This window comes from Suncus etruscus, chromosome 1 (assembly GCF_024139225.1).
Source record: "Suncus etruscus isolate mSunEtr1 chromosome 1, mSunEtr1.pri.cur, whole genome shotgun sequence".
Lineage (NCBI taxonomy): Eukaryota > Metazoa > Chordata > Mammalia > Eulipotyphla > Soricidae > Suncus > Suncus etruscus.
Genome location: NC_064848.1, coordinates 150,979,170 through 150,992,242, shown reverse-complemented (window position 1 = coordinate 150,992,242; position 13,073 = coordinate 150,979,170). Strand labels below are relative to the sequence as shown.

Genomic DNA, 13,073 nt, shown 5'->3' with positions numbered 1-13,073 from the left:
AGTTTGCCCTTGTCCCCTCAACAGAGGCAGGAGCATCTTCCCAAACCCCACTACATTGTGACAATCCAACCTGTCTCCATTCATTGCCAGTGTTCCTTGACAAAATTCCCCCATTTACAAACTGATATTTTAGAATTAAGGATAAATTCTACCATAATACAGCTTCACTTTTGTTTCCTAATATTCTTTTAAACACCAAAGTCTACAGCCTATAGGATTAACATAAATCTCAGTCTCAGAGTTTTATGATTCTTCAGTTTTATTATTGGTAGCATGATAAATTGCATTATATGAATTCTAAGGACATTTCAGTCCAATATATTGAACATTTTCCTCTGTTGATTAACCTACATTCAAATAAAACCCAATATATGTAAAGCTGACAGTTATCTTCCTACAAAATTTTTATTTCTCTTCATTCCACTACATATTATGGCTAAAATTGTTATTTTTATCTTTTCATATTTCATTTCCAAAAGTATGAAGTTATAAACATGCTTACTTTCCTTCAAATAAGTTTCTGATCAAAATTCTTAAATAATTCCTGCTGGAATATACATAAAGATATGACTATAAATTTATCATATTAATATCGCTCTAAACTAAGCAGTATTAAATATAATGAATGATAGTTTATTATGCCATGTATAGAGAATTTTCATTTTTGGTTTTTGGGTCACACCCGGCAGTGCTCAGGGGTCACTCCTGGCTCTATGCTCAGAAATTGCTCCTGGCAGTCTTGGGGGACCATATGGATTCGAACCACCATCCTTCTGCATGCAAAGGCAAATGCCCTACTTCCATGCTATTTCTGCGGGCCCAGGATAGAGAAATTTTATCAACTGTATAGTAATTATGACTGAAACCAGTATTTTAAAACCCCAAAATATGTTCTCTGCTATAAACAAATTTAAAAATGGTCACAAGGAAAAAATTGGTTCACATACACAGTCTGTTCTTAATTTCATAAAGATAGTCAGTTAATAAGACGAATCAGATTAGCTCCATGTCTTCCCTCTTTTAAATGAAGGCTACAAACTATACAATGCCTTACATAATGAGAGAGGATGTAAAATAGATTTCATTACATTTATGTTCATAAGAACAACTGGGATAAAGCACTTTACAAAGAGTGCTATATTGAATTAGAAGGTGATTGTATTCATTTTTTGCAAGTCTCAGTACAATTTTCCACAGTGGCTATAGCTACTTGCATTCCCACCTGAAGTATGTTGGGGTGACGATTCTCTTCTCTTGACTTTCCCATCCACCACTTTGTTTCTTGTCTTTATTTATTTATGGGAGTTTATGTCTTTTTGTTGCTCAAGCAATAATTAAACTTGATTTCCATTTTTTACAGTTTGATCTTTATCATGTTTGAATTTTTAACAGTGAAGGTATTTTTTCCTACAGCACTTTTTGATGCTTATATAACTCTCAAGATAGTTTTGAAATAATTCTCAACTCCCCCAATATCTTCTATTACTAGTGTACTAGCATTAATTAATATTTTAATTTTTTCATATTTTGCTCCAGAAGTATAAAAACAAATATGTTTACTTTCTTTCAAATAAGTTTCTGATTGAAATGTTTCAAAAAGATATCTCTATAAGTTTATCATATTAAGCCACTCTAAAATCAGCACTCTAAATATAAGAAATGATAGCTTATAATAATTTTTTTTTTTTGGTTTTTGGGCCACACCCGATAATGCTCAGGGGTTACTCCTGGCTATGCGCTCAGAAGTTGCTCCTGGCTTGGGGGACCATATGGGACACCGGGGGATCGAACCGCGGTCCGTCCAAGGTTAGCGCAGGCAAGGCAGGCACCTTACCTATAGCGCCACTGCCCGGCCCTTATAATAATTTTTAAACTTTTTATAAATTTTTGCATCAAGCTTTATTTTATACATTGGTTCTTAGGTACAATAATTGTTTTGTTCCTTTCACATGATCGGATAAACTTTACTAATTTAATGTGCCAGTTTGTATATCCTCTAGAATAAGGATAAATAAACTTCAAATGTAAAAAATAGATAAGAAGCACTAAATTTAAATTTTGTGCTCCAGATCACTTCTAATGTAATCACTCAACTCTGTTCTTTTATTGAAGCACATTTACTGTTGATAAGTCGATAAATGTTTTTTCAAAACCATTCATATTGAACAGTAGAATGTATTTGACAGTTCTACTAGAGAACAAAGCTCAGGGCTCTCCTGGCTCTATGGTTCAATAAGGGATTACTCCTGGCTGGGTTTGAGTCACCATATGGGGGTCTGGTTTAGAGCCTGGGTTGTCAGCATGCAAGTCAGCTTCCCCATGTGTTGTATTATCTCTTTAGCTCCCATGGAACTAGTATATGATCTGATACTTGAGCACATTACCATTTTCCCAGGTTTTCGAAACAATTAGAAAAACTTACCGTGTAATAATCATACCACCGGGCATCAGGGAAGTATGCTGTGACACTTGTGGCATCCTATAATTAAACATAAAGGCATAGATAGTGGAATCTGTTAGCTACCAAGCGCAGAATTTTCAATTCTTACAATTTTTATAGTAAGTGGGTCAAAGAGTAATGACACCTTGGTCACCTGTCTTATCTCATCTAGAAGTTAGCAATTTTGGAGATGACTTTCTTTTTCTCTTTACAATTGAGAAAAGATTTGATGATCTTAAAATAGTCATTTCCATAAAATTTTTGGGACATAGAATTTGGCAGGGAAAATAATTACCTACATTTTAACTCACCCAATAACCTCTCTAAATAGACAATTCAAGGCAGAAAAAAATTGCATATATATTTATGTTAGGACTTTAGTAATAGGGTGGAGAGATAGTACAGGTGTTAAAGTTCTTGCTTTGCACATGGCCAACCGATTCAAAAATCTGATACCAAATACAGTTTCCAGAGTCTTATCAAGAATGACCCCTTAGTAAAGAGCCTGAAGTAAGCCATGAGCAAAGCCAGGTGTGGCCCACAGTAAAATAAACAACAAAAATAGACCTCAGAAATTTTAAGTAATATGATAAATTTTGGGAGAATATAATTAACTAGTCTTTTAATTATAAATCTAATCAACAGATCTAGTAAAAAAATGGCTCTCCCAAATACCTTTAGAGCAGAAAGTGAAGGGTTACTGTGAATAATATGATTATGTCACCGCTACGAAGGGAACTAATATGTTTTGTTTTAATGATGGTAGAAGATAGCAAGAGATTCTTTTATTATTTCCTCCACATGGCCCCCACTGCTTATTTAATAAAAACATGATTGTGCTCTTAAATATGGAAGGTTTCTTTTTTCTTCAGATTGTCCAATAAATCAGCATTTGTTGAGTTGATTTAAAAGTTGGGAATCCTAAGGAACAGAATGCTCAGTGAATGACTTAACTCAGAGAGAGAAGAGGACAACTGATGGAATAAGAACCTCTACCAGAAGAGTTCTTTTCTCCTAGCCCTAGTCACCCGCGTATGGATTCCTCTAATACCTATGGATTTGTGAGAGGACTTCATACTCACAGGTTCTAGGACAGGGCTGACCAGGAAGGCAGGGCCCAGCAGGAACTGACTGTCTATATCCCAGGTTGTCCGATCTGACACAAACCTGAAAAGAAAAGACACATTACCATTTGGAACTTCCAAACAGACCATGACAAGAGCTTAAAGAAACTTCACATGATCAGATTCAACTCATTAATACAGCTCATTCTATGCTTTTACTCTTTATATCCATATGGCATGTTCTTCCAACTTCAGAACTTTCTGGAATTATATATGCTCTCACCATAGATAACTCCATGTTCCTCAACCTGGAGACATTTCAAATGCAAAGATGACCTTCACCCCTTACAACTTCCCCAGGAATGCCTTCTTTCATGATTTGAACTGCCAACAAAAACTGGGTAGGTTTTCAGATGTAAAAATGAGAAAGTAATTATTTTGTGCTATAATTTACCTTTTGGGAGAAAAATGTTACATGTAATGTAACCTTTATTTTTCCAAGATCCAAGGCATGATTGATACTTGGATAAAAAAAAAAAAGAGTGATGAAGAATGAACTTTACTCAGAAAGCTTTGGCTAAGATAATCACAGCTTCCATTTGATTTGAAATAATTTTTTTTAACCACAAAGAACCCAAATATTATTGGAATCCTGGTGAAATACTCACTCATGGAGTAGAGGCCGCACAACAGTGCTGCCCTTTGTATTGGCCTGGTGCATCAGGGTATAGAGATATGGCAACAGGGTGTATCTAGTATTCAGGACACTTCTGGAGAGGTTCTCAAATTTTGTATCCCAAGATACAGGATCTTGTCTCTGAAAAATTACAGAAGAGCTAACATTGATGGGGTGAGGTAAAGTGGGTGCACTACAGTGTTAACAAGATAATTGAATACTTATTATAAACAAAGATGACACACAAACGAAGGATAGTTGTAAATGAGATAAAATATTTTTAACAGACTGAAAGAGATTACTGAAGCTATACAAAGGCAGCTAATAAACTATCCCCATATGACATTCTCTTGAAATTATTTGGTAGAATACTACTCAAATAGGAAGAATGGCATGGGGAAAAAATGACAAATGTATTCACTAAAGCATGAGAACCAGCCCTTGTATCTGTTGACTATTAAACATTTTCTTTGAAAAATCTTCAATTCAGTTCTTCTGCCCATATTAAAATAAAAGTTTTCTTTGGCCATTACATCATATTATTATATTTTAAATGCTATCTCTCCCTATGAAATTTTGTATGCATATTATTTTTCCAATTATATATTATCTTTAATTTTGTTGTTTCTTTTGGTCCATGGAAGCTTTATGGTTTGACACTCTTGCTTGTTATTTTTGCTAATATTGTGTTTGAGGTCATAACCAAAATTTCAATTTAGAGAAGAGTATCAGGGAGCTTTCCCCTATATTTTCTTCTAAAATCTTTGTAGTTTTTTGATATTAGGTTTAGTTCATTTTAAATTCATTTTTGATAATGGTATAAGATATAGATTGATAACCAGAGACCATTTAATTCTTGTGTTGATTATCTAGTTTATCTAAACACCATTTATTGACTATACCATCTTCCCAACACTGAGAATTCTTGGATCTACTGTCAAGTGATAGTCTTTAGTATAAGTAAAGGATTGTTTACAGGTTTTCAATTATGTGTCTATTTTTATGCTAATACCATATTGTTAGGGTTATTATAGTTTTAGATATAGTTCAAAATGAAGCATATCTTTAACTTTGTTCTTTTTTATAATTGCTTTACTGTATTTAGTTTTTGTGAGTCTGTGCCATTCTTATAATTTTTTCTGCTCCAACTTTAAGAAATTCCATGTGACGTTGTATAGGGATTGACTCAATACATGAGTTGAAATAGTATGGGCATTGTAACAACATTAATTCTTCTGGTCCACAATTATAGAATGCATTTTTATTTGTGTTTACTTTAATTTCTTTCATCAATGTCATTTAAATAAAACAATGAATTCTTTCATCTTTCCTTCTCAATTATATTTATTTTAAAGTATTTAACTAGTTTCTGATGCTATTATAAATGAGATTGCTTTTTTTTTACTTCTTCAGATATTTCATTGTGCATGAATTAAATATGGAAATAATTTCTGGAAATTGATAAAACTCAATAGTTTTTGTGACATCTATAGGGTTTTTTAAATACCTAAGATTATTAAACTATCAGGACACTAGTTTACTTGTTCCTTTATTATTGTATTTGTTGTATATCTTGCTCTTGCCTTATTACTGATATGGTGAGTAGTAATGGTATGAATAGGAACCCTGGACTTGTCCTTGATATTAAATATTTTAAATCATTCACTGTTGAATATAATATAATACATGTCTATATAATGTGAGGTAGATTCCTTCTACTTGGTCAAACAAATTGAGTCAAATAACACAATTTAATGATTTTTTTTATCATTAAAGGATATTGAGTTGTCAAAATTTTTCTCTATATCTACTGAAATCAAAACATTATTTTTAGCTTTCATTCTGTTGATCTGGACTATCACATTAACTTATTTTTATATATTGAATCACCCTTGTATGCTAAGGTTAAATTACACTTGATAATGGCACCTCATTGTTTTATTTATTAATTATTCATTGATTATGAATTGATTTGGGCCTATACCTGGCAATTCTTAGGGCTTGCTCCAGTGGTCATTCCTGGTGGTGCTCAGGAAACCATATGTAACACTCACAATCTCTCTGTAATCCATGCATGATAGGTAGGTGCCTGAACCCCTGTCATATATCTCTGGTCCACTCACCTAATTCTTTTTTTTTTTTCTTTTGGTTTTTGGGTCACACCCTGGCGGCGCTCAGGGCTTACTCCTGGCTCTCTACAGCTCAGAAAGCATTCCTGGCAGGCTCAGGGGACTATATGGGATGCCAGGATTCGAACCATGGTCCGTCCTGAATAGGCCGCTTGCAAGGCAAACGTCCTTCTGCTGTGCTATCTCTCCGGCCCCATACTCATCTAATTCTTAATGTGCTGGCACTTTGTTCAATTTTGAAATCTGCATGTTGATAAATTTTTGTATAATGTTTTTTATCAAGCTTTAATGTTGGATGATAAATTATTGTAAAATTAACATTGGAAATCTTTCACACACTTTAGTTTATTTTTGAAGAGTTTAATAATAATCATCACTGGTTCTTTAAATACTTGATAAAATTCACCAAGAAAACCACACAGTTCTGGGCTTTGCTTTTGTTGAAATGTTTTTCACTTTATTCATCACTTTATTCATTGTTGTTTTGTTTATACTTTTATTTTTTATGACTTAGTCTTGCTAGTCTTATTTGGTTTAGTGTGCCTAGGAATTTGTTTCTTATAAATAGCTAAAGCTATTGGTATATAATTGATAATATGAACTTTCATTATTCTTTGTATTTTGTTGTATTATCTGCAAGATCTTCTTATTCATTTATCACTTTATTTATTGCCTTAGGACGTTCAGCTAAGCATTTGTCAATTTTATATTTTCCAAGAATCAACTCTGAGTTTTATTAATCTTCTCTTTTGCTTTTATTGTCTCTATTTTATTTATTTCTTTTGAGGGGGTTGGGTTTTTTTGGGCCACACCCATTTGATGCTCAGGGGTTACTCCTGGCTAAGCGCTCAGAAATCACCCCTGGCTTGGGGGGGACCATATGGGACACTGGGGGATTGAACCATGGTCCTTCCTTGGCTAGCGCTTGCAAGGCAGTTTATTTCTAATCTTATTCCTTATTATTTCATTTTTAACCATCTTTAATTTTAGTTTTTCCCTTTTAGTTACTTTAACTATAAAATTAGAGGTCCTTTGATATTTGACATTTTTGTAAATTAAAATTAGAAATGTATCATTAAAATTTATTAGGACACTGGCACATTTTATAAATTTTTCTATGTTTTTGCTTTTTTATTTTTCTATAACCCATTGTTTTATTTCCATGTTAATTCTTTAATTTGTCTTACTATTGATATTAGTTTTCATCAACAACATACAAATCAACATGAATAAATGCTAAATGTAGCTAAACATGAGGTAAATAAAATAAAAATCACAATGGTATATCATATCTGTTTTCAAGAAGCTCAAAAGTAACAAGTGTTAACTAACAAGTGGAGAAAAGGGGAATCTGTGTGTGTCCATCACTGATTTTAATGTATAGCTACTATGTAAAATCATATGGTGTTTACTCACAAAATTTAAAAAGAAACTACCATATGATGCAGCAATTACACTTGTTTTGCTTGTAAGGTTAGATCTGTATTTGTGTGTATCTCTATGGAGAGATTAAACTAGTATAGTGAAATATATAGATATTATTACATATGCATATTTATAAGATATTAGTTATGAGATTTTCAACAACATGGATAGTTCTTGATTGCAAAATGCTAAATGAAATATATCAGACAGAAAAATCAATGTTAAATACTGTATAACATTTATATATGCTATATAGAAAATGTAATACATGAGAACAAAATGTAGATTTATGGTTATCAAATACTTGGAAGGACAGAAAGAAATATGAATATGTGGGTCAAAGGGCATAAAACAACTGCTTCAAATTTAATATATTCTGATGACTAAAGTTAATGCTGTGGTATATATTTACAAGTGTCTAAGGAAATAGTTATGTTCTCAGCATGAGAATTTAATAGTCTTGACAATGACTCAAGCACACATAGGATTCATGGATTTGTAGCTCAGAATTTGAGACTGTGTTTAGGGTGGCATAATACTTTTGAGTAAAGTGTAAATGGCCTACCCTGGTCCCGATGGTATTGTGGTTTCTTGAGAAGGGGTAAAAGGCACCCAGTTGCATCCAGCGAGCACACATCTCATATTGAGCATCTTGAAAGAACCCACAAATATCTGCACCTGTCTGAAAAGGAATTAAAAATATGTGGCTATTGATCATGTTTGAAAGATGTCACCATTTGTCTGATGATTAAAAGTGTTGCAAGGGATACTTACATAGGATATGCCAAAGAGGCTAAACTCCATCATACCTGTAATGAGAACCAATTGTGTCAGATGATGCATTTGGCACTTGCCTCCTCCTTGCTTGTCTCGTGCTTGTTTTTGAATCAGTGATCAGGGGCTCAGTGCTTGGGGGAGGAACCCAGCAATGCTCAGGGGAACATGTGCTGAGATACAAAACAATGCTCATACCCCTCCTCAGATAACTTTTCATCAAGGATCCTAGCTTCATGCCCCTAACCCCAGCAAGCAAAGGCCCCTAGGAACATGTCCATTCACCAATGATAGATTTCTTCAGTTGGTCCCATCCAGATGTGTTGTCTCCCAGCCAGTGTCCTCCCCAGCGACCAGAAGAAGGATATGTGGAGCGGGTGACTACAATTCCTCGTTCTCCAGTCACTTCCTGCACAGCTCTGGTTGGAGAGAAAGAGATATGATTGAGGCTCAGAAATGAGGAGGGAAGAATACTGAGATTTTCTTCCTAGAACCCCTGGGTCTACAGTCTGATGGCAAAATGTCACTGTGTTTCTAGAGAGACTATAAAATGGAAGACATGATCACAACCCTGCTGACTGAGTCCAGATGATGGAGGTAAGAAAAACAGATGTGCCTTTAAAGAGTAATTTATACTACTTAAAAAAAGGGAAACATCACTATTTAATAAACTCAGTAAATCAATGAAAATGTTGCTATTTATTTATTCAATTCCCAGTTTTATATATTCAGAATGACTCCTTAAAAGACTTTCCTTAGGATGAATCTTATCATTTATCCTAATGAACAACCAAACACAATAGTATTAATTCAGTTGGTTATCCAATAAGAATGACTTAAGTAAATGTATAGTTTAATTCAGAAGAATGCCATTTCAACAAGAATGCTATTCAACAAGAATGACTCAAGTGTGTATGTGTGTGTTTGTGTGTGTGTGAAAGAGTAAAGTCACCTTTGACAGAAAAGAAAGAGATATTCAGGCCTCTGCGTTCCTTTGTGTATGAGATCTCAAAAGTATTGCATAGGATGTACTGTGTGTAACCACTACTGAGTTTCTTTCCAGCAGGAAAGAGGGTCTGCCTACATGCTACCAAGTGTTCATTTAATAAATATGAGTTGTGCCCCAGTTGTAATTAAAATTTGTATTAACCTTTATATAGATGATTAAAATGGAAAGTAATGTAACATCACCAGTCACAGGCAGTCCTTGCAGGTACTACAATAAAAGAGAGATGACAACTCACTCATACGTAGGTCTGGTCTGGGACCATCCATACAGGTTGTGCACATCGTAGTGTCGCACTTTGGTGCCATCTGCCAGGATCTGCTCACTCTCCATACACAAGGTCTTGCTGCTCAGACCCCTGTCCCTGCTCTCCAGATCTAAGGTGAGAGATGCAGTGATGAAAATGCTACCCAGATATTCACCTCCCCCCTTCAAGAAACTGACTTCCTGGTCCCTGCAGGGGTCCCTCTCCTCCCCAGGGAGTATGAGGATGTGCTTATCTTTGAGCTGCAATGACAGTCACAGTAGGTTTTAACATCAATTCTCAGGGTAGGGGACAAAGAGAAGAAAACCCAATGATCAGACCTTAATGATAGCAGGTTCCAATCTAAGCTTTTCAGATGTTCATTATTACATATAAATATGAACAGAATTCTCTGAAGAGCATAGCATTGGTCTCCTAATTTGAATAAACTTAATAACTCCACTGCAGATCATAAAATTCATTGACAATGATTTTCTGTAACATGATCTTGTATAACAATATGTATAACTCCAGTTGGGGAAATAATCACATTTGGTGATTATTACTCCATTTGGTAGCAGAAGAAAATAACCATGGAGGAATTGATATAAGTCTAAAGAAATAGATCTAGGTATAGAAATAATTTGGACATTTTACAACTGAGAAGATATTTCTGAATAAATCTAAAAAATTCACTCAACAGGACCAGCAATTTTTATGCATCCAAGTGGGTAAAATACTTGAAGTTCATTTGTCTTTGACATTCCCCCCCACCAACCAAAACGCCAGTGAGAATGCATGCAAGTGATCAGGATAAGCCCCTGACAGCTGAACCCTTGCATCAAATCACTCCTGATATCCATGGGTCTGCCAATAGAGGGGGCCAATTGTCCTTACGTGGCATATAGGGAGGCTTGTTCAGAGTGGAGGTTTTGCAGCCTTCAACTGCCCCATTCACAAAGCTCGAGGGTTCATTCATGTCCTAGAAATGGCAAACACAGACTTACCTTACTTTTGAAAATAATTATATGTGGTCAATCAAAGACAAGGAAGTAGTGAATCAAATCATTCACTGTGTTGTGAAACATTAAATAGATACTGGCCCAGAGATACTGCACCCAATCTAATTAATAATGAACTGGAATAATGACATAAAGAGTTTTCTTTTAATTCTCTCTGGTGGGGGCAGGGGGGTGAGACTAGGCTCAGTTCCAAGAAGTTCCTGGTAATTACCTTGAAATTTTATAGCACTACGTTCTGCCAAAGTACAAAGTTTGAGGAATATCAAGGTGCTCTACTACCAGAGGGAATAATTGCATCTGATATGTACAAAGTCTTTCTTAATATTATGAATTTATTACTTAAAGTCAGCCATGCTTAGACACAAACACACACTTACAATCCATATGCCATCATACTTCAGGCTTTTTTTGGGGTCCCGCGGATTTTCATGTAGTTCTTTTAACTCCCTCTTCCACCAGTTTATGGTTGAATTTCGGAAAAAATCTGGGAAAGCTGCATGAGCTCTATATAGCTGTTAAAATTAAATATAATTAATTTATTCTAAACAAATCTATTGGACATCAAACAGGCATTAACTGGTTGTTTAACTCAGGCAGAAACTTGTATGCACATTGATAGAAAAAAAAAAAGCCTAAGAGAACAAAGACCAAATAAGTTTATTTACAGTGAGAACAAAGAAGAAAAATAAATACAAATTAAGCAGTTTCTTTGCAGTTGGAAAGTGACCGTAGACCTCTCTTTCCTTTGTATCAATATGAACAGTTACAATCAACACTATGAATTCATTATCTCTTGTATTAGATGTTTAACCCTCTCCCTTGTGGTTTTCTAAACACTTTGAGATATAGAATGAGCTTGGAGCAAAGCAATTTAGAAATCAGAGCCATCAGTTGCACTGTCTACAGACCGGAAAGCAAAATCCAGGTAGTCCTTTGCTTTCTCTTCCCACTGAGAAAGAGGGGAAAAGGTAAGATTGAATTATATTAAACTAAACTATTTCGCTAATATTCATCTGAATTCTCTGTGGTTTCAGAATCACTTGAAACTGAATTGCATGTCAAGTAAATTGGGATAAAAGAGGAGAATAGAAGGAAAGAAGTTTCAGTTTTTTTTCACCATTGTATTTATCTTCACTAAATAATGAATATATGATTCACATCTTAATTTTAACCTAGAGGCATCCTCAAGGTATAACTCTTAAACCAATACAAAAATTTCTAAGAGCTAGAAACTTGTACTATAAGTCACTGGTTGATCTTGTCTTTCCCACCATACTTAAATTAGAATCTGGCACAAAATAACTACTACTGAAGTCTAATAAATTGTGAGGTTCAATAGTAATAGGCCATTCACCTATTTATTACTGAAAGGGCTCCTTTTCCAGCATAGTTATTAAGTACCAGATTAATAGCATAAAAATAGATCCACAAGCCAATAAAACTGAATTCAATGATAAATGTACATAGTCAGCATGTCTTTGGTATAAAGGTGTCAAGAACACATAATAGAGAAGGAATACTCTCCTCAATAAATGGTACTGGAAAAAAAACAAATGGTACTGGAGAAACTACATATTCTCTTAGGAAGGGATGTAATTGTGTTCCTATATTACATCACTAACAGAAAATTAATTCAAAATTAACAGAAGCATTGAAACCAGAGACATAGTTCTATAGGCCATGTGTTTGGTTTGCCTGTCGAAGGCACAGGTTTGAGTTTCATCATCACATGCCCCATCCCTCAGCACTGCAGGAAATGACCTCTGAACATGACTAGTCAGGACTAGTCAAAAGCACTGCCAATGACCTCAAAATAAACAAACAGCAGTTTAACAAAATCTTAACTGTAAGACCTAAAATCATAAAACTTTTTAAAAAAGGAAAATTAAAGAAAAAACAGGGAAAAATAAAGGAAAAATCAGAAAAAAAGAAAAATATTCTTTGACATTGGTGTTTTTAGTGATACCAGGTGCCCAAGTAACAAATACAAAAATAGTAGAACTACATAAGATTAAAATTAAGTTTTCCCAGTAAAAGAAACAATCAACAGCCAAGAGAAAGCTAGCAGAAGGGGAGACATTAGCAAAATAAGCAAATTATGTAATGAAAGTTTAATGCCAAAAATAACTTATAGAACTCAAATGCAAAATAAATAAATCAATTAATAAGAGGACAAGAGTAAATGTATTTCCATAGCATATATACAAATAGCCAAGAGATATATGAAAAGTTGCTCAACATTATCGTTAAAATACGTAAATCAAAACCACATGAGATATCACCTATACTTGTT

The 13,073-nt window shown here is 34.4% G+C and overlaps 1 protein-coding gene across 1 annotated transcript in view; it reads right to left on the bottom strand.

The window, feature by feature from the left end:
- Positions 1 to 13,073, bottom strand: part of MGAM (maltase-glucoamylase) — a 166,137-nt gene that overhangs the window by 101,115 nt on the left and 51,949 nt on the right. Inside the window, 9 exon segments of the mRNA XM_049784114.1 lie at positions 2,423 to 2,479; positions 3,523 to 3,607; positions 4,173 to 4,321; positions 8,300 to 8,416; positions 8,509 to 8,543; positions 8,794 to 8,927; positions 9,753 to 9,891; positions 10,656 to 10,740; positions 11,158 to 11,292. Of these exon segments, the coding sequence (XP_049640071.1) occupies positions 2,423 to 2,479; positions 3,523 to 3,607; positions 4,173 to 4,321; positions 8,300 to 8,416; positions 8,509 to 8,543; positions 8,794 to 8,927; positions 9,753 to 9,891; positions 10,656 to 10,740; positions 11,158 to 11,292 (936 nt within the window).